The 22,418-nt window shown below is 31.2% G+C and overlaps 3 protein-coding genes across 3 annotated transcripts; 1 reads left to right on the top strand and 2 right to left on the bottom strand.

The window, feature by feature from the left end:
- Positions 1-7,943: 7,943 nt before the first annotated feature.
- Positions 7,944-8,963, top strand: LOC123210637 (protein LURP-one-related 12-like). Its single transcript, XM_044629111.1, has 2 exons — positions 7,944-8,315; positions 8,431-8,963. The coding sequence occupies exons 1-2, from the start codon at positions 8,091-8,093 to the stop codon at positions 8,824-8,826; spliced, it is 621 nt and encodes a 206-aa protein (XP_044485046.1). The 5' UTR covers positions 7,944-8,090; the 3' UTR covers positions 8,827-8,963.
- Positions 8,964-13,391: 4,428 nt separating this feature from the next.
- On the bottom strand, positions 13,392-14,343 carry LOC123212087 (cucumber peeling cupredoxin-like). The gene is made up of 2 exons (XM_044631127.1): positions 14,068-14,343; positions 13,392-13,958 (listed from the first exon to the last, which is right to left on the bottom strand). The coding sequence occupies exons 1-2, from the start codon at positions 14,243-14,245 to the stop codon at positions 13,594-13,596; spliced, it is 543 nt and encodes a 180-aa protein (XP_044487062.1). The 5' UTR covers positions 14,246-14,343; the 3' UTR covers positions 13,392-13,593.
- A 2,188-nt stretch (positions 14,344-16,531) lies between these two features.
- Positions 16,532-21,504, bottom strand: LOC123211385 (methyl-CpG-binding domain-containing protein 10-like). The gene is made up of 2 exons (XM_044630074.1): positions 21,316-21,504; positions 16,532-17,511 (listed from the first exon to the last, which is right to left on the bottom strand). Exons 1-2 carry the CDS (start codon positions 21,376-21,378, stop codon positions 16,810-16,812), a joined length of 765 nt encoding a protein of 254 aa, XP_044486009.1. The 5' UTR covers positions 21,379-21,504; the 3' UTR covers positions 16,532-16,809.
- Positions 21,505-22,418: the final 914 nt, after the last annotated feature.

The raw sequence follows: 22,418 nt of genomic DNA on the forward strand, positions 1-22,418 counted from the left end.
CTTTTCCCTTGTTTTCATTGTTCTTTCCTTCCTTCTATGTTCAGTTTCACCATTCTATCTTCTGATAGTATAGTGTGATTGAAATCTGTACACTTCTCTACTCTTGTAGTCAATCCCAAGTTTTGAATTAGGATCATGCATGGTAGGGTTGGTAAGAGCTAAGTAGAGTTTAAACATTCATAACTTGAGTTTAGTTTTAATAAAAAATGATTTAGTTCAACTCATTTTAAGTTCGGTTTGATTTAATTTAAGTTTAGTTTGATTTCGTAACTCAAATCAATATTTAAATTCATTATTCGATTTGATTCAAATTGATAATTTAAATTTATGATTTAAGTTTGTGATTTATTAACAAAACGATATTGTTTTATTCAAATAATATTCGAAATCATATATTCGAGTTTCGAATTCAAAATAAAATGAATCATGAATTAAAATTGAATCGAATCATAAATTTGAACAATTGATTTGAACTATGAATTCAACGCAAGTTGTGTTAGAATTGAAAAATGAGTCAAATATTTTAATTTGGATTCGATTTAAATTCAAATTAAACTAAATTGAATCGAATCGATTCGGATCATATCCAACCCTAGCTCATGCATCCTTTTAAGCTGAATCAACTAATCAAATTTTTTTCAAAACTGATTTTAGAAAATGAATTTGTCACTGAAAGAAAGAAATATATATCGATTGCAAACCAACCACTGGTTGCTTGAATAAATTTAAAACACTCAAAAAAAAAAAAACTGGAAATTAATTATTTGTTGTCACGCCATAGAGATAATTAATGGCAGTAGCTATTTTGGTTTGCATTTTAAATCATAAATTCGTTTCAAAAGAGTAGGTCATTGATCTTAATACCACATGAAAAAATTGAAGTAAAAAAATCATGTAATTTTTTTGAATAAAATAAATACAATAGAAGGGAAAAAGGTGTTTTGAAATACCTTACTTCAAGATAAAAAGTCATTTAGCCATTTCATCAAAGTTCTCGTAGGAAATAATCATTTCATGCAAACCTCGGGTGTGCCAAACCTCCAGGCTCGAACCCGGAACCAGGCAATGTGATCCTACCAGGAAACAAACCAACGAGCCCAAGAAGCTGGCAAGGTCTCTCAAATTTTTATTTTTGTTATCCAATCCTTATATGTTGGTATTATTAAAAAAAAAGCATATAAAATAATTCATATTTATATCTTTTTGGGTCTATTTGGTATAACTTAATTACCTGGTTCAAATTATGAATTCTTTTCGGATTTAAACATTAATAACTAATTTTTGAATTATCAAATTGAATGATTTAGTTCGGATGAAGATCCTCGTTACAACAAAAAAAATTTTGAGTTAATATGGTGGAGATCACTACTCATAATTAGAAACCATAACAAAAAAAAAAAAGAATTTATTGGGCTGATTAATTCCAATAGGACATTCTAAAGCCTGAGAAATTGCTAATTATATCAACCAAAATTCTAATTTTCAATTTCATAGGATGTGATATATGATAAATGAGTCGAATCGACCTACTCGATTTTGGCATGGTTTGTAAAATTATGGACCGTGCCAATTTTGTTAGCTATGTGGGCTATGTCAAGAGTCTTAGAAGTTGAATGACTGAGAGCATTGGAGCTGGTGGAGCACGAGTGCCGTTATTTAAAGAACAAATTGCTCGAGCTGTTTCAGGTATACACTCAGAAGAAGCTTTATGCATTTCTTTTTGAACTTTTGTCTTTAAAAAGTGTTAAGTAAATGTATAAAATATTGAAAACCAACACTGCCGTTGGTGATTTCTTTATTTCACACAGATAGAGCAACAGAGAATACTGGCAGCCAGAGTTAGATATCCAATGCATTTGTAAAACTACAAAGACAAATAAAGGCTTCGGGTTTTTGGCTTCCGACTTTCAGAATTTTGCAAGTCGTTGGCATGGCAGCTGGAGTGCCTTTATTAACGATAATTTTGCAGAGTCTTGTAAGTTTCGATGCAGAATCATCAATTTTAACCATGAAATAACACTGACAATTCTGTCATATATTGAAGAAGCAGTATGAAATTCAAGTCTCAAATATTAATAGCAATCAATGAATTAGTGATTGACAAGATGAAAGGTAAATTTCAAACTCTTTAAATGGCTTACTATCTCAAGTTACTCTGACACTTGAGTTCACTGTAACTTTCCCCTTTCTTCTTTCTTTCACCTTCTGTTTCACCTTCTGTTTCACCTTTCTGTCTTCTGAGAGTATAGTGTGACTGCAATTTGTACAGATCTCTACTGTTGTTTTCAATCCAAAGTTCAGTATCAGGATCATGCACCCTTTTAAGCTGATCAAATTATGTTTAAAACTGATTTTAGAAAATGAATTTGTCACTGAAAGAAATCAATTACAGGTTGCTTTAATAAATACGCCATGGTAGGCCATTGATCTTAATACCATATGAAAAAATTGAATTACAAATTTCATAAAACTATTTTGGGTAAATAAAATAATTAAAATAGAAGATAAAAAGGTATTTTGAAATACCTTCTTTTGAGATAAAACTTTGGGTGGGAAATAGTTATTTGTCATTTCATCTAAAACCTTGGGTGTACCGACCTTCTCGGATTCGAACCCGGGACCAGGAAATATGATCCCATAACAGCCAAACCACCGAATCCACAGACGGTCGATATGCCCTCATGTGGCATCTTTACTTTTGTTAAACCGTTACTTATATGTTGGTATTATTCAAAAAAAAAAAAAAAGTAAATAAAATAATGAACATTTATAATTTGTTTTGCTTATTTGTTATATCTTCATTATTAAATCTTTTCGGATTTAAATATTAATAATTTATTTTAAGAAAATCATTGGCAAATAAAATTTTTAAGTTTTGGTAGGTTAGTCCACTTAAGTTTTGGTATGTCATATTTACAGACTTGCTTAGACGTGGACTAGTTTATGATTTATAAATATAACAAATTATATCAAATACAATTTAATACGATTTATTGTCATATCTAAATACGATCCATTAATCATCTATTTTTCGTAATTATTGATTAATATGTGATAATTTAATTTCTTGAGGAAATCAATACTTCCTTAAATGAAAACATTTAGATTACACATTCATGCGTGTTTTTTACCCTTTGCATAGAAAACATTATAACACTAATTACATTAATGTCCTCCCTTATAACAGTTTGCATTTTAAATTATAAACTCGTTTCAAAAGAGTGGGTTATTATTAGCAATGTTATCTGTACATATTTTTGAGATATAATTAAATACATAGTTAATATGTTATTATGTGATTAAAATATTATTTTATTATTAATTTAAAATCATCTAATAACACGTCAAATATCTACTTAATTATTTATTTAAAAGTGTCTCCATATAAAAAATTAAATAAAATTTTCATGTAATTTTGTTGAGTGAAATATAAACAATAAAAGAAAGGTATTTTGAAATACCTTACTTGAATGATAAATAATCGTTATCATCAGCATCAGCATCAAAGTTTGGGTGGGAAATAGTCCTTTATAAACCTTCCGTGTACCAACCCTCCGTACTCGAACCCAGGACCAAGATATTTGAACCCATAAGAACGTAAACCACCGAGCAGTGGAGAGTTGGTAAGCGGAATTTTCGAATTTATTTTTTTGTTACTCAATTCTTATATTTTGGTTTATTTAAAATAAAGCAAATAAAATAATTCACATTTATAATTTATTTGGTATATCGTAATTACCAGGTTCTAATTATGAACCCTTTTAGGGTTTAAACATTAATAATTATTTTTAAGAGGGAAAAGGACTATTTCCCACCCAAATTTTACCCTAATCTCAAAGTCACACCAACGAGAGACAAAAAACTCAAACTCTCATCCATGACCAAATTGTCATCTAAATTTTCTGTTAGAAAAAAGGGCAAAATCATTATTTTACCTGTAAAGTTTAAAACTTTAAAATTTTTATCATTTTCCCCCTCTAGGTTTTAAAAACTAACATTTCAACCTATTCTCAAAGTTTGAAAAATTTAGATTTTACACCTAGGGTTTGTTTCCTTCTCCAGTCACCACCGACGATTGATTCTTTCCATCGATCTCCCTTCTCCGGCTATAAAAGACAGCGAAGGAAGAACCTTCATCTCCCATATCTGAAAGAACAAACAAAGGATGACGCGTCATGTCTGAACGACAGGACTAGTGACGAAGTGTCGTCCTTCGTTATCTTCATTGTGCGACAAAGAGAGATCTCTTTGTCGCACCACCGTGCAACGAAGAGATTTATGTCTCTTTGTCGCACCATTGTGCAACGAAGAGATTTCTGTCTCTTTGTCACACCACCGCGGTAGCACTAGGAGAAGGAGGAGGCCGGAAGATAAAGTTGATGAGTGAAGGTGAAACTGTTATTTTTAAAAATTATGGGGGCGGCTAAGCTTTGAAAAATATGAAAACCCTAGGTTTGAGGGTGAAAATATTACTTTTCAAAGTTTAAAAACTTTAGGTAAAGGTAAAATGTTAGTTTCTAAAACATGAGGGGGTGAAAAGTAATAAACTTTATAACTTTTAATATAAATAGTAAAATAACTATTTTACCTCTCTTTTTAACAGAAAAATTAACAGAAGTTTGGCTATGGATGAAAGTTTAGCCTTTTCATTTTCGATGGGTGTGGGTTTGAGATTGGGCTAAAATTTGAGTGGAAAATAGTCATTTTCCCTTTTTAAGAAGATCATTTTGCGAGGAAAGCTTTTGACTATTGAGTTTTAATGTAGTCTCGAAGATAAGAAAAATACAAGAAAACTCGTAATTAGAAACCATAAAAAACAAAATTAAAAAAAGGCTCAAGGACTATTTTCCACCCAAAGTATGCGGTTTTCCCAAGTTTTTTCTCTGTTAACTTTAAAAATTATATTTCCTATCTATGGACTGTTAAAATTAACTGAGTTTATTAGTTATATCATTTCCTCCTAAAACCCTAAAAACTAACAATTTCCCTCCAACCTAAGTTTTAAAAAATAGCATTTCCCCCCCTAGGGTTTCAATTTTTCAAATTTAAATTTTCGACTCCATTTCGTTCTCTTCGGTGACCTTTAGGTGATGCCTCTTTCTCTCCGGTGCGGCCTTCTTCCTTTTCTTCATCGTCAACCATTCCCAAGGAAATCGCTAGAAAGAGGAGTCGCCTGAAGGTCGTCGAAGAGAGAAACGACATTAAAAATTTGAATTTGAAAAATTGAAAACTCTAGGGGGGAAAATGTTGTTTTTGAAAACTTAAGTGGGAAAAATTGTTAGTTTTTAGAGTTTAGAGGGGAAATAAAATCAAATTTATGTTTATTTCCAATAATGAAAATTGCTAACTATTTCAACAAAATTTTCTAACTTTCATTTTCATCCACTTATAATCTATTTTTGCATAATTAATGATTCAATAAAATTATATATACACATTTTTTATACATAATTTAAATACATATATAATATATTTTTATATGATAGAATAATCTTAAATTAAAAATAAAATAATACTTAATCATATAAAAATATATAATATATATCTAAATTGTATACTAAAAATATGTAAATATAACATTGCCTTTTACTTTTCTGGCTGGAGCATTTATACTCATTTATATCGCTAAGTTCTTATTCATCCAAACCTACTTAGCAATTGTTGATGCATGACTCCTCGTCAACCTGATGTAAAACCCTCGACAAATGAGAACCAAAGATTTTATATCTACTCACAAACATTTAGGCAAAGGTTGATATGTCGATGTAGCAGTGGCAGATGTGTGGCTCCAAAGCAAAGCACGGCGTTTTCGTTTTGACTTGTATTTACCATCACTTTATTCATAATTTCATATTTCTAATCGAACTGGTTCTTTAATTATATCACTTTTATTATTTGTTTTACTTATAAATACAAAATAATTTGATTTGACACACTATAAATGTTTAATTATCAAATTATGTTTGCTTTAATTATGACGTTATTCTTCAATAATGTATACCTAATTACCTTTCATTGATTAACCCTTTTTCTTTTTGAATATTTTTCATCGCTGGGATTGAGGATCTTTTTCACATATAATAAATAATTTAAAATACATTATTCAACCTAATTATTATATAAAAAAATATCAGAATCATAATTAAATTATTTAACACAATTTAAACTAAATCAACTTTATATTGCTTCTTAACATGAGAACTAAAATAAGCTTATTAACACTGTGAGTGTTATATTTTTTTTCGAACTTAAAAAATATAATTTAACTCTATATATATATTATTTATGCACAGTTGGAAATTGATTGGTCCTTGGAAAGAAAATCCTCATTTCCCTTAATATAATTAATTACGGGTAGAAAATGAAAATTAGAAAAAGGCACCGACGTGAAAAATCAGAGAAAACAATAATTCAACACGGTTGGTGCTTTAAGTGGTGTTTACAGCTAAAATGATTTTTTCTCCGATGTTTAGTTTGGAGTTATACGAAAGAAACTGCACCAAACGAAAACCTAGGCGACAGGCCGGTGGTGACTTTGGTTGGTTGGTTTGTAGTAATTTTGTGAATGGGCAGTCGGCTGCTGCCTTATGACTTCTTGTATTGATGTGACCCGAAGCCCTTGTGTGAGTTGGTGGGAGCATGGTGATGGTCCAACTTCACTCACCACCACAACTTTTTTCGTAATAATTCTTTCCCCGTCTTTTTCACCACCATAACAATGGCGATGGCGGGCGCCTCCGACTCACTGAATCTCGCAGTGTCAACTCATAAATTCAGACGATAACTCCATGCTTGTCCGACCCTTATGTCCCTCAGATACAGCTGCTTCGACAAAGAGTGAGGGAAGAATTATTAAAGTAGAGATTTGGTCAAAATTCTGCTACTTATTTGATTTAAATAAAGAAAATATAATGCAGTAACGTCTCTAATTAATAGATAGATATGTGGCTTAAATTAAATCATATATATACACGTAATGCATGGGTCAACAGGGTAGGTTATTACTAATGGTGTTTGGGTCAAATCCATTATTATCAGTTTAAACTAAATTTAAATTGATTAAAGATATTATCAAAAGATTACCAATTGAATTAATAATATTATTGACGAGATAAATAATATTATCAATTAAATTAATAGTATCATCGATGAAATAAATAATTATATAAAAATAAATATTAATATGAAACTTTAATTCAAATTCAATTAAAATTTAGTTGAATACCAATTCAAACCGGATTAGTTTTTTCAAACCCACCTCTATTTTTTAGGTAATGGTGGTGGTGACTTATACACAGGTGGAAAAGGAGACTTGTAAATCACGAACGGCAATGAAGAAGACTTATACATATGGGTGAAGAATTTAAGCTTGGATGACAGGGACAAAGAGGAAAGAAAATGAAAAAGAAGGAAAATGATTCCATTTTCTCTTTTTAAATTTTAGGAAATCAAAGTGAGGATTTGGATTTTTATTGTATATTTTTTATGGAGTTAGGTTTCTAACAGAATTGGTCTGAAATTTCCATTTATATCTTATTGTCCTTACCATGTCATTTACAGTTATCAGTTTTTTACTAATACAATTCTTTCAGAAGGCTACACATATCAAAATTACAGCTTCATGTATATAACTCACCCGCTATCCTCATTAACCCGTATTCTATTCACCTTTTTTCTCCCTTACACAAAAACAATACTAAAATGGCAAAATTCACTTAGTTCTTCCTAACTGCAACTGAGTCCCAACACGTACTGGATCCAGATTCTTGATAACTCATTATTCCTGGGTCAAAAGACTCCATAAGCAGGCTACTTTAATTTAAAAAAAAAAAAGTTTTACGGAGAAAAAAAGGTTTAAACGTGGCAGAAAATTCCCTCAAAGATATGACTAATACAGCCCACATGTGACAACATCAATCTTTACTCCAGTCCGCATCATCTTCCTATATAAAACAACCCAAACCTTTCCTTCATCCTCGACTACATATTATCTTTCACCCTTCCTCAGAGTTGACGTTCACTTTTCTCTCTACCTTATAACTTAAAAAATATCCTTTGCAAGGTTGGAACAATTAAGTTCAAGTAGAGAAATGAAGGCGGGAGTGGTGGTGGATGACGGCTTTATCTTCGCAGAAGAAACCCATCTCACTGTGTTGAAGACCTCGTTGTTCTTCGCCAACGATGGCTTCACTGTTTACGACTGCAAGGGCGAGTTGGTCTTCCGAGTAGACACTTACGGCCCCGACACTCGTGACCGAGATGAACTCGTTCTGATGGACGCCAACGGAAAGTGCCTCCTCACTGTCCGGAGAAAGGTATTGATTCCATCTCTTGCTCTTTAACTTACTATGAAATGATTTTGAGTCGGTGAGTTAATTAAATCAGCCAATACAGCGGGTTAATCTGTGTGGTGTTGATTTTGATGTATAGAGACCAAGTCTGCATCAACGGTGGGAGGGATTTGTGGGAGAGCGAATGGAGGGTCAAAAACCAATCTTTAGCGTGCGAAGATCATCGATAATCGGACGGTCGAATGTAACTGTGGAGGTGTATCAGAATCCAGGTGAAGAGTACCAGATCGAAGGTAACTTCGCGCAGCGATGCTGCACAATCTTCAATACGATGAAAGAATCAGTGGCTGAGATTCGACGCAAAGTGGATGCTTCAACCCACGTGATGCTGGGTAAAGATGTGTTCTCATTGTGCCTCAAGCCTGGGTTCGATGGGGCCTTCGCCATGGGATTGGTTCTGGTTCTTGATCAGATCAACGGTGAAGATTATATCCAGGACAACGGAGTTGTGGGGGACCCTGTTAGGGAACAATAATTTTCAAGTGTTTTTCTTTGGCTGATCGGGGAGAACTTTTTCTTGTTGTATTGTTGCCCCTGAGATATTTTACGACCTTGTATTTTAAGTACACTCTACTAATTTTAAAAGGAAATTTTAGTCTGTGTGATTTAAAATACCTTTTTATTTTCATAATATTTTTTATGCATCAAATTAATAAAGAGAAATTTTAATGGTCATAATTCATATATATTCTTCTAATTTGAGGAAAATTTATCATATGACTCTGGAAAATTGCCATTTACATACGGCCATTGTTGAATTATTTCAAAAACTTTAATAATTTGTATTTTCCATTTCTTGTTACGTCTACTTCCTCTGTAATGTTCAAGCATTCAATTTAAATCGGTCACAATCAAATATGCTGAATCTAATGAATAAAAAATGCATCAAATATTTCCGAAGATAGATAATTATAATATTATGGCCAAAACAACAATTTTTCACCTGCTTATCCACTCTAAAAAATACATACATAATAGTTTAAAATTTTAAATATATATTCATGAGTTAACTTATGTTAGAATTTTTTTTTAGAATCAAAAGTAAAATTTTTATTTTATTGTTAAACTTTAAAACTCTAAAAATTTATATTATTTTCCCTGTTTGATTTAAAAAATTAATAATTTTTTTTTAGGATTAAGTTTTAAAAAGTGATATTTCCCCCCTAGGGTTTCAAATTTCTCTAGTGATTTTCTGACGAACAATGGTCGTTTTCTCCCTCTCAACGATAGCTCTCCCTCTAGCACCTTTTTTTCATTCGATCGACGTCGTTTGGATTCCAAAAGAAACCCTTCATCTAGACGATGACGATTCGTTGCTTAAATAAAAGGGTTTCATATAGATTCTTTAAATCCAAACAATGCTAATCAAAATGAAATAAGGTGTGAGAAAGAGAGTAGTCATCGTTCCTCGAAAAATTGCTAAAGAAATTTGAAACCTTAAGAGAAAAACTATCATTTTTCAAAATTTAATTATGGGAGAAAATTGTTAATTTTTTAAACTAATATAGAAAAATAAACTTTAAGGTTTAGTGATAAAAAAATAATTTTACTCTTATCTTTAATAAAAAATTCTAATAAAAAATTAATCTATAAATAAATATTTAAGTTTTTAAACTATTATATGTATATTTTAAAAATTGGACTAAAATTTGAGAGAAAATAATCCTTTGTCTTAATATTATATATATCTAATTCCAAATCAAGTAGGCCCTTTAGGTTTTTATTTTTTTAATGCATATAATTTTCCTTTTTTCCGATCCAAGTGTAGTGGATGATATGATATAAAATAATCCAATGTGTCAATGTTAGGTGGCCAGACAAGGATTTTTTACCTCACACCGATAAAAATAAAACGTAATGACACAGTCATATGGGATTTGTTGGTTGTTTGTAGACCACAATTTTGATATGACAGGTAGGGCTGGATTCGAGCTGAGTCAGTTTGAGCTTGAGCTCAGTTTGGCTCAAGCTGGCTTGGCTCGATTCGAGCTTGAAACGAGTCGGGTTTTGTTCGGCTTGATAAAGCTTGAACTGATTCAATAAATTTTTGTTAAAAATTTTTTTATACAAAACGACGTCGTTTTGATTCATATATATTAAAAACGATATCGTTTTGATATAAAAAATGAGCTGAGCTGAGCCAAAAACGAGTCGAGTTGAACTCGAGCCGAGCCGTCCATAAATAAACCGAGCCGAACCTACGTTGGCTGCGAGCCGAGCTGAGCTCGGCTCGAATCCAACCTTGATCAGTCGGCAATAAAGATGGAATTTTGTTTCCATTTTAGAGGCTTTAATCTTTTTTTAATCTTAATGAAAAAGAGATATTTTTGATAAAAATAAAAAAAAATTTGTAATTAGACACAGGTTAGAGATAAGGGTATTTGTTATTTTTTTTGTCTTTCTGTCTTATTTAATTCCCATTTTATTTTTATTTTTGTTTTTTTATATTAATATATTTGTTTAAAATATTATCATATTTTTTATTTTAAATTATTTATATTTTTATTATATATATTAAAATAGTTAATATATTATATTTATGATATTTAAAATAATAAATTAATTTTAATTTTATTATTTAATATATTTATATTATATTTAAAAAATATAAAAAATAAAATTTTTTATTGATATAAAAATGACTTTTTTTTCAAGCACAAGGAGAAGATTTTTTTTCTCTAAAATTGAGATGAGGCGGGAAGAAATTTTTCTTTCCTTAAGGAGAATGGAGAATCAATTCGTATGTTTTTAACTTGATTCTGTATATTTTATGTTTGAGATTCCCAAAAAAAAATAATTATTAATTGTAATAATAATTGCTTAGCCAATTTCTGATCTGAGCATGATTTTACAAAATTATTTTGTGAACTTTTATATTTTAGAATAAAAAAGAAGAATTTCAAGGACTAATTAATAATGCACCAAATTATGGATAATGCAACTAATTAGTAAACATAAACTCATCCGATGTGCTTCAGTGTACAGTTATTACTCTCTAAACAGGTAATTTATTTAATGAATTATATATATATATAGAGAGAGAGAGAGAGAGAGAGAGAGAGAGAGAGAGAGAGAGAGAGAGAGGGTAAAAAATTAATTAAACTGAATTAATTGGGCCAAAATACTGTTTTCATCAAACTTTTAGGTGAAATTCAAAGATACACTCGCGATAGTTGAAAAGTCCAAACTCTCACTCATAACCTAACTTTTGTTAACTTTTTCTGTTAAAATGAGGGATAAAATGATTATTTTATTATTTATATAAAAAGTAATAACAGGTTTTTCACTCTTATTTAAAATTTTTGAACTTTAAAAAGTAATATTTTTATTCTCAAATCTAGAGTTTTAATATTTTTTAAATTGCAGCCGCCCCCAAGAACTTTTAAAAACAATAATCTCATCCCTTTTTTTTAACTTCAGCTTTTGAATCCCTTCCGACGTCTTCTCTGACCTTCCCTTCTCCTGGTACATTGAAAAATCGTGCGACAAAGAGATCTCTATCTTTTTGTCATGTGGTGCGACGAAGGGATCTTTTTTTTTTTGTCGTATCGTGCGACGAAAAGATGAAGATCTCTTTGTCACACAATTTTTCAACGCACTAGGAGAAGGAGGAGGCCGAAGAAGACGTTAAAAGGGATCCAAAAGCTGAAGTTGAAGAGTGGGGATGAAATTGTTGTTTTTAAAAGTTTTGGGGGTTAGCTATAGTTTAAAAAATATGAAAACCCTATATTTGGGAATAAAAATGTTACTTTTCAAAATTAAAAAACTTAAAATAAAAGTGAAACATTAGTTTCTAAAACCATGGGAGAAGTAAAAAATTTATAATTTTTTAATATAATTAGTAAAATAACTATTTTATCCCTTATTTTAACAGAAAAAGTTAATAGTAATTGGGTTATAGATGAGAGTTTACATTTTTAGTTACCACATGTATACTTTTGAATTTCACCTAAAATTTGGGTGAAAAAAAGTCCTTTGCCCGAATTAAATTATAATTGAGACTAATGAAATACCTTTTGCCTTTTGTACAGAAGCGAAAAAGGTGGAATGGTCTTATTCAACATGCTTCAACTACTTTTAACACTAAATTGTATGCTTGTGATATGTTTTTGAATGTGTGAATATTTTTTTATAATAAAACTATGCTAATATATTTTTATATATAATATATATATTTAAATAATCTATTATTATATAATTAAATAAATTTAAATTAAAAATAAAATATCATCGAATTATATAATAACATATTATTTATATATACAAATTATATAATAAAAATATGTATAAATAATACTACTTATTTTTTTACTGAGAGAAATCATACGTTATCTTAATCTTTTGCTAGTCCACATAAGTTTATAAATTCAAAAAAAAAATAAAAAAAATACAAGTGATAAGGCGTGTGACACAATAAAGATATACAAAGTTCGAATGTTACAATAACTTATTACCACATCAACGTAGCATATCACAGATTAATTAATCTTAACCGTCCATATATCATAAGTATGCATCCATGATTACTTTGAACATGAAAGTAATGTGATCACCCAGATTATGTAATGCATATTTAATATGTTATTATGTAATTAACTATTCTTAATTTTAAATAACTTTATTATTTTATGAAATATTTATTATTAATATCCAAATTAGTTTTGGTCATAAATACACAGTTTTTTTTTTTTTTTTTTTCATATTTTAAAAATTCACTCACACATGACCCAAGGAGAGATTTTATACACATTAATGTTTGAAAAAGAAAAAGTCTTCCTTTATTCCAAATAATTAGGTTTATACATGTTAGTCGTATCAAGGATGGCTTTCATTTTCTGAAATATTTGAAGTCAATTTTGAACCCCAGTTATTATTGAAATTAAAGAATAAATTATGAAGAAATTATATGTGAGGATTGAGATTAATTTACATTAATAATTTGAGATGTCTTCTATGAAAGAACTGATAAAATCCTATAGAAAATTTACATAATTTTTCCTTGCAAGCTAGTTTCACATTCCTGCTGAATAATTAAAATAATTTTGAACAAATCCCGGGAAACTTTATTGATCTTGTTCACTGAAAACAAATACATAAAATTCAATACAAAATTTATGAAAATTCAATGGCGTACAAATGAATCATCATAACTTTATTCTATAACATACAAATCTGAAACAACAGCAAGTATGGAAAACAAACTACTGGCCTAAATTAAGCTTTTTTGTAATCCTCTTATATTCTAAAACAACAAACCTACAATAACAGCAAACAGGGACAACAAAGCACCACTCAAAGCCACAGGTGAAGAAGAATCAGGGGTCGGCCCACTGCCGCCGGAGGGAGTAGTAGGTGGAACCATAGATGCAGAGGGGCCCGACGTCGGAGGGCCAGCTGTGGCGGAGCTGACTGTAATGGATAGTTTCTGGCCGTTGGCGCAGTGTTGCCCGATCGTGCATATGTAGTACTTGGTGCCGGCAGATTGAAGGGTGACGTTTGCGGGACCGTTTGTGATTACCTGTCCGATGGGGTTTGAACCAGTGCAGGCGTCGTAGGATTCTTTTGGAACTTCAACTACGTCATGTTCATTTGTGGCGAAGTTGAAAGCTAGTAGAACAAGAAAATAACAAGTTAGAATTTAATAAGAACTAATTAAAAAGTCATTAAAGATTAAGTTATTAATTAAGAGGATTAATTAATAAGTGGAAACACTTACTTAGAATATCACCAACCATGAAGGTTTTGCCAGAAATCCAAGTTTCATAAGCATTTGCTGGTTGCGGAATTTTCCATCCCTGGTTGTCTCCCACTACATGAACCGTCGCTTCCACCGCGCAGTGCAGGAGAGCCACCGCAATAACCCCGACAAATGCCAAGCCCAGAAACCTAGCCATCGCTCTCAATATATCTTAATTAAACAGAAACTAATTAAGCAAAGTTGCGCTAATTAGTTTAGTTATACGCTTTGGTTGCTGAAATGAGTTATGAGAAAAATGTGAAGGCCTCCAGTTTATTTATAGTGTTACCATATGAAGACTTAGATGGCTAGTTAGCTCGGTTGGTCTACTTGCGTTTAATGGACGCGGCCTTGAAGGAAACGAAAAATATGGTTATCAGTATTTTATGTATGTTATAATATGATATTATATAAATAAAAATATGATATATATTATAATATATATTTTAATTAATATAGTATAGTAAATATGTCTTATAATACAATCTATTTTATTGATACAAATTGATATACTTTTTAAAGAAAATAATAATATAATAAAAAAATATATGAAAGATTTAAAATTTTTAAAAGTACTTATAATTTTTTAAAAATAATATAATATTAATTATGTTTTTAATTATTTAATTATTTTATTTTTTAAAAATTATATTATATCATATAATATGATATTTAATATATAATATATAAAATTAAGTTTTCGGTGCATTATTAAATAACCATGGTGAAGAGACGACCCGGAGTCAACGACGTGGTGAAGATGCCAGTGGGGACGACTGTTCATGGCTTTCTTTTTCTCCACTGGCTGTGATCTTCAAATAAAGCCAAAGCTGAAAGTGTCAAAGCTAAGACTAATTTGTATGCATAAATGTCTTGCGAAATTTTTCCACATCCTTTAATGGAATTTTGACTTGGTCTTCTTTTGTAATTTGTTGGAAACTTCTCCTTGCCAATTTCTTCATTTACCTGAAAGTCTGACATCTCCAAGTCCTCGACTATCGTCCCCCCAAAATTGTTATATGGGTTGGGCAAACATATCAAATTATCCTAAGTCTGAGTTTCCAAGTATTTTGGATCTGGGTCAAGTGATTAACCAATTAACTCTCATTCAAGTAATTATGATTAGTCTGATAATATTATTACATCAAATAACATGGTTAATCTTTGGTAAATATGTCGGAACACTATTTTATTTTTGAAAACAGAGAGTCAAAGATGAAATGTACACCACGATCACTATCTGCTGGCTTTCGTAGCTTTTTTTGCCTTCCTCCCTAAGTTGTGCAAAACGTGCGGACCGAGACCAAGGGGGGCTGCGGATCTGCAAGTAGCAACGGACAAACATGGTGGAATGCCTTTATTCCTGTTTCTTCTCCAAACTTTTCTCCATCCTCAGCCCGTGGAAAAACTTTCTGGCCCTTCTCTTCCTATCTTCAGGGAAATATTTTTTTACAGTTTTCCTTCCCTATCTCTATTATAAAAATAATAAAATTTTATCAAGTATAAAAACATATTTGAACTAATTCAAAATTTTTTAAAATAGTTTAATATATAAATGATTTAAAAAATATGAGAAAAAAATAACTAGTTAAGACGAAAACAGATCAAGATATATATATATATATATATCTCCATTACCGCCCTGTTCTTGATGCATAAATTTTACTCATCTCATCTCTATCAGGAGTAAGGAAAAAATAACTTGTAATCTCTGTATAACAAACTATTTTAATTTCTTTTCATTAGTTATAAAAGGTTGGAAAGATTCTATATGTTTGGTGTAGTGTGTTTATTCCTCTCTGCTATTTCACATGTTGGTTGCGTAAACTTGGGTTTTGGGCAAAATGATTAGTGACTAGTTTAAAAACTTGGTATCAAAAATACGAAAGTTGATTTATTTGATTTAATAGTTGTAGAATTGGTCACTGGTCTCAGAGTTTGACATATTTGATATAATTGACTTTTATTTAGAAAAATGATTCGATTTGAGTGAGATTATTCGTAATAAAAAAAAAAACCAAATCTCAAAAACTAAAAAAAAAAATTGTTATTTAAAAAAATTGCCAATCCAATTTATACGTAAAAGTATTGGTGTGAATTATAATAAAGGCCCGCCAGACCTAGTGAAATTATTGGGTTCTTTATGGGGTTGTTAAAATTTCAACATGATCCAAGTCACCTGAACACAGAAACCAAATCAAATATGGCAGACAGATGGCCGAAGATGACTTGAAGAAAAAAAAATTCCATTAGCAAAATATTGAAGCTGCTCCTTGACATGCGAGATCGATTGGTCTCGTCCTAAAGAAATCACCAAAGGCATCTGATGAGCATGTAAGATTTTTACCATTCAAAGAAATAGAGCTGTGATGTATTTTTCCAGCGATGATGGGCAATGAATTCTCTTGTAGAAGAAACCAGTAACGATGGAAAATAAAAGGGCTTTCGAAACATTTAAATTTAGTCACTAACCATAAGATAAAAGCCAGTTTACAAGTCTACAAACTATGTTCCTGCACAAATACAACATAAGGTAGCTGCACCATCTACCGCCTAATCTAATATTAAGATACAGATTGATTCTTCCTACATACAATTAAATCTACCAACACCATCAACAAGTTCAATGTTACAGTCATCAACCACATCTCAAAAAGTTCCAGGACAAATGACAGGATATACTATACGGGCTAAAGTTGTCGGATAAATAGTACAGCACATTTAGCAGCTCACTGGAGCTGGTTGTTGTGGGGTGTCAGTTCGCCCCATTTGGTCAACTTTCCCATTTTCAATAACCTCTGCTTCGATTTCTTTGCCTTTCTCGTCAACCTGCACAGGTGCTGATCCATTGGCTTGCTCGTTTTCTGCTCCATTTGCATCTGTGTTCACACTATCAGGATTATCCACTTTGTTAGCGGTCCCTTTAGCTTCTGGCTTTTGCACTTCTGTTGCACTTTCATTTTCTTTAACATCAAGAACTCCTTTTTCTTCATTCTCCTTGGTTTCTTCAGCATGTTTTTCATTCTCTGCACTAGATTTCTCCAGATCAACATCTTTGTGACCTTCAGCATTTTCCTTCTGGGTAACTTCTGCATCTTGCTTTTCAACATCTTTCTCTCCCTCAGTTTTCTCTGGAGTAGCTTCATCTTCTTTGCTACCCTTCTTTGAGCCTGACAATGATTTTCGGCTTCGCTTTTTCGAAGGCCCCTTTTCTGGTGTTGGAGTTGCCTTGGCCTTCTCACTGATCCTTGCTGATCTCCTTGGTGTCTCACCAGTGCCCCAATCGAACTCTGAGATGGCAGGATTACCAGGGTGAGATTTTAGGTACTGCTCCAGTTGTTTTCTGTTATTAATCTCCTCCCCAGTAGGTGCAATGAACATGATCTCACTCTTCCTAGGGGTACCTGCTTTCTTGGGCAAGTACTGCAAGAATCAGAGAAATGAGTATCTTAGTGAGTTATACAACAGTAACCATGCACAATGTCCACATACCACTTAGGACTTTTCAAACTGAGACAACAAAAAACACACAAATGAATAGCACAATGAACATCGAAACTGTATAAGATGTGCCTTAAGCTATTCATTTTTGAAGATATTAAATCTCATCAAATGACACTTAATGACAACAAATATTGTCTATACAAGCATTCACATCTTCTCCTCTAACCTAGTGTGCACCAATTATTCATCACCTCTGCACCAGTTAACAATGTGCACCAAGTACTGCATTTCCTCTGTGTGTAAACCGGAAACAGTTGGAACAAATATTATCTTAAAAGAAACCAGAGTTCAGAGACCAATGTAATCATAAAATTTATTCACTCTGGACAAATTTTTTTGGAAAGTAAATAGTAACTCTCTCTCTAGACATTAACTTCATTATAAATCTTGCGTATACATAACCATTGAATTTTGACAATAAAATTTATCAGGCTATCCTTATAAGTTGCAAGGTAATATATCAATGAATGCTGTATCATGGGCTCCCTTCAAGCTTCTACAGACCATGCAATGTGTCCCATTAATTGGCATCTAACCATAATCCCAAGAAAAAACACCTTTAACTTCCTAGTCACAAACCATAAAAAATATTTAACACTGTATAAATGCATATCAATATAACCTAGGCTTTCTAAACTCAGGATAAGCTCAATCATCCACACCTTTTGTATTGCTATTACATTTTTCTTATCCTAACTTACTTTTAGTCGTTAAATAAAGCCAACTATAGTCCCATCAGGTGAAATCGTTAACATATCCTCCTGGTCAGTCAGTAATAACGTTCTCACTCTAGCACATGTTGCTGATTAATCAGCCAGTCAAACAAGAAGAAAATAACTTTGCTAACTTGACAGAATTGAACAGATTGAAGCACAAAAATGAAACCCTGGTGACAAACAAAATTCTTAACCGCTTCAGATGTAATAAACCCAAGAGTTGAAATGGCATATCCATATATTAACATTAACTAAAGCCTTTTTACTACAGAAATATATAACCATTTACCCTATTATATTACATAACTTGGATAATTTACTATTAAAAGCTCCTCATGGATACAATCTAGTCTTGAATATGTTTATTTGTTTATGTGGACAGCACAAAATTTATTCATGTAAAATAAAATAAGTATCGAAACAGCAGCAACAGATTTTCTTTTTATTTAAGAGAAAATTATGCATGCCACCTTGACAGTAAAAAAAATTTTAAAATTATAAATATTTGAAAGCATTTCATAAAATGTCCTATGAAAGAAATTGAAAGAATGAAGCATTTACAAAACCAAAATGTCACTACCCTGGCTAAACCACATTGAAGGGCAAAAGGAACAAAAAGGGAAAATTTTCTTTTCCATCAAAGCTTGTTTGCTATACTTTAAGATAAATGTCACTACAGCCTTACACTATCTCGCATCTTTTTGCAATATTGTTTCACATCAAGTCTCAGCAACTAGGCTTGTTTCTATTTAAGATGTTTATATAATTTAGGCCTCTACCAGGAAAAGACAAAGAAAAAGCCAAATAAAAAGAATCTAGAAAGCAGTTGTTGATGTTCAAAAGAAAAATAGAACATGCTTGAGAAGAATTTGATTTTCCAGCTTTTCCTCTCTCTCCGTGAGTGTGCTTTCCACAATCCAATTTGAAAAATAAACAGAAAAAATAATCTTGTATTTCTTAATTTATTTCCAGCTTTTCAGAAACGAAGTTAAACCTTTGTTGTACAAACCAAAGTTTAGATCAATTTCAGAAGAAGTAATTCACCAACTTAGGCAAATATCTATCAAACTTAAATTTTAAGATAACTATTATATACCAAATCATGAATGTGACAACAATAGATTGTTGTACTTAATTGAAATATAATAGACACAACCCATTCTTCAGACTGAGTTTGCCCATTATAATCATTGTCATCTATTGCACTACTTGCATAAAATTACCATCAAACCAGGATGAAGCATATCATTGATCCATCCAACCATATATTACAAATAAGTACAAATATTCCACCAATTCTGAAATAGACAGTAATACTTCAATGCAGAGGGAGAAGTCAAATATATAAAACACTGAGCAAATGCAGAGGAATCTCCATAAAGCATAACACAAAGTGTAACTTATCACCATTATCAATCTCAGAGCAGATTAACTACAGATATCACAAAAGCAAGATCCTGACAGTGATAAATATGATAACCTGTATTATCTCAGATATCTTAAGACTTTAACCCCCCAAAAAGAACAATTTATCAATAATACCGTAGACAGTGAATGAGCTCATGCCATCATATGCTAAGACAGCTAGAATAGTTAAGATATTTGCAAGTACACACCATCAAATAATCTAATTAGCAATTCAAAAGTCAAGAAGATCTATAAAACAGCAAAATACCTTGCAAAATGACCCAAAAAAATTATCTCCAGCTAAAGTATCCTATTGACTATTCATTTTTTTAATAGTACAAATTATTTAACAAAGGGGATACAAGAGGTAGTATGGTCCCGGGGACAAAAGCCATACCAAGAAAAATATTTGACTATAAAATTAGAAAAATCTATAAACTTAACAACTTGAGGGGAAATGCTACAATAATCATATATTAATATGAAAAGCACTTTGTATGAACCAATAATGGGATGGAAAAGAAGGATTGGAGCAGAAAACTTAAAAAACATTATTTATACTGACAGAACCACAAGATGGTATCCATGTATATGATTTTCACAAAAAAATAAGCTAAGCAGGACCAGGAGAAAACAATGCATTAACCATTTTTACCAAAACTTTAAGTTTCAAGTTCGGTATTACATATCTAGTTAATAATTACTAAAAAAATGATATTTCATAAAACTCTAGTGAGTTTTTATGAAGAACACCTGTTTCATTTTCATAAAACTCACAAAGAAATTTTGGTAAAATGCTTTCAGTAAAATGACCCTGTCCAAGCTCTACTCACTAAGTATGTACAAGAAACAAAGCTCTTCTGCAAATAAATCACCGACCAAATTCAGCAGGAACATAAAAAAATGTTACTTAAATCTTGTCCAAGACTTGAAAATAAGGCTCAATTTGACTTGAATAAAAACAACTAGTTAAAATTTTAAGGACCTTGTTTGTTCTCTACAATATTAAAGTGAAGAACCATGAACAGTACAGAAATGAAAATTTCCCCTAATTAGTGAGAAAAGGTTAAAATTTAGCGGGGGCAAATATAAAAAATTCTAAACGGAAAAGAATCCTTAACTACAACAACCACCACTGCAAAAGAGGTAAAACCTTTACAGAGAGCCCTAAACAGCAAAATTCCACCAAAAATTTTGAAAGCCCTCAATTTAAGAATTTTGAAAACCGCACAATTCTACCAACAAATACTTCAATTTTGTAATAATTAAATAAAAATAACGAAAAGAAAATGGAAATTTAATTTCAAAATAAAGCTACAGGTTAAAAATTTTACCACAAACCCTAGATATATAAAACCAGAAAAACCAAAATTCAAGCAAAAACAATACTAAAAATCAACAAAATTAAAAACAAAAAACTCAACCTACCCAGAAATTAAACCACACTCTATAGCCACAAAACACAAGCTTCACCCACAAAACACAAACTTTCAACAAAAAGTTCAAAGCTTGAAGAAAAAAAATCACGAACTCTAGCTCCTCAAACACACACAACCAAAAAAAAAAAAAAAAAGAAAGCCTTAAACAGAGAAGAAGAAACCATTTTCTTCCAAGCAGGAGGTGCCGGTAGCTCAACAGAAATAACTTCCTCTTTGTTCTCCATTTTTCACCTGTAAAATCAACAAACCAAACACAAACGAAACCCTTTTCTCTCTCTACTCTCGCTCTTCGACTCCCTTTAAGTTGTGTCACAAATACCGTTGAGTGGATTTTAGATATGTTTTGTTTTGTTGGTTGGTTTTGTTAATTAATTTTTATTTTTATTTTTATTTTTAATTAATTTTTTCAGTTTCTTATTCTATCTACACTGTTCATGAAAACCGGTGGAGGTGATAAAGGTACAATCAGACACACAATATTTAATAACATGTTTGAAAGTCACCAATGGAAACTGGACACGTTCTCTGTTAAATTTGATTCACTACCATACAAAGACCAGAGTATCTTGTTTGGTTTTAAAGTAAATGCCTTGATATGCTTACACGTGTGCGTATGATTCAGAGGATTAATAAATTGTATGCTATTTCTCCCCTACGCTCAGTTGTTGCACGTGCTATCCACAACCCTAAATATTTGGAATCCCTTTTTTCTTTCTTTTTTTTTTTAATTGTAAGAATACGAATAAAATTAATTGAAGCTAACAAAAACAGAGCTGCACAGACGTCTTAAACATAGACCAAAAAAATGTTGAAAATATTTGAATATTTGTAGATATATTAATAAATTTAGTATTTTGATAGATTAATAATTATTTTTTACATATATAATCAAAATAAGTAAATAATTTATCTTTTTGTGTTATTAAAATTTATGTTTTCTTTAAATTACCAAGAAAATTTTTTATATTTATATATTGAAACAACCCCCCAACTTTTGGATAAAAAACTAACTTCACAAATTTGCTAATAGGAAACAGTGAGCGATTGATTTGGTAAACTTTTCAATATATGTATAGATGGACAGACACCTTTTGTTTGTCTAGTGCCACGCGCTAGCTGAGGCCGTGGATTAATGATATGCAATGCAATTGCGCTGAAATATGACCACTTGTCTCGTGGTAGCACAAAGATTGGGATAACGTTCTAATTAACTAATTTGGAAAGTGGGTTGGCGTCCGAACGTGACGGCCTTGTCAAGGCTATA

Source organism: Mangifera indica, chromosome 3 (genome assembly GCF_011075055.1).
Source record: "Mangifera indica cultivar Alphonso chromosome 3, CATAS_Mindica_2.1, whole genome shotgun sequence".
NCBI classification, from domain to species: domain Eukaryota; kingdom Viridiplantae; phylum Streptophyta; class Magnoliopsida; order Sapindales; family Anacardiaceae; genus Mangifera; species Mangifera indica.

Coding starts and splice junctions, on each gene's coding strand:
- LOC123210637 (XM_044629111.1), top strand. CDS start 8,091: ATGAAGGCGGGAGTGGTGGTGGATGACGGCTTTATCTTCGCAGAAGAA. Junction 8,316..8,430: donor TCCTCACTGTCCGGAGAAAG/GTATTGATTCCA, acceptor TTTGATGTATAG/AGACCAAGTCTGCATCAACG.
- LOC123212087 (XM_044631127.1), bottom strand. CDS start 14,245: ATGGCTAGGTTTCTGGGCTTGGCATTTGTCGGGGTTATTGCGGTGGCT. Junction 13,959..14,067: donor CATGGTTGGTGATATTCTAA/GTAAGTGTTTCC, acceptor TTGTTCTACTAG/CTTTCAACTTCGCCACAAAT.
- LOC123211385 (XM_044630074.1), bottom strand. CDS start 21,378: ATGGAGAACAAAGAGGAAGTTATTTCTGTTGAGCTACCGGCACCTCCT. Junction 17,512..21,315: donor CTCCTGCTTGGAAGAAAATG/GTTTCTTCTTCT, acceptor TGATTCTTGCAG/TACTTGCCCAAGAAAGCAGG.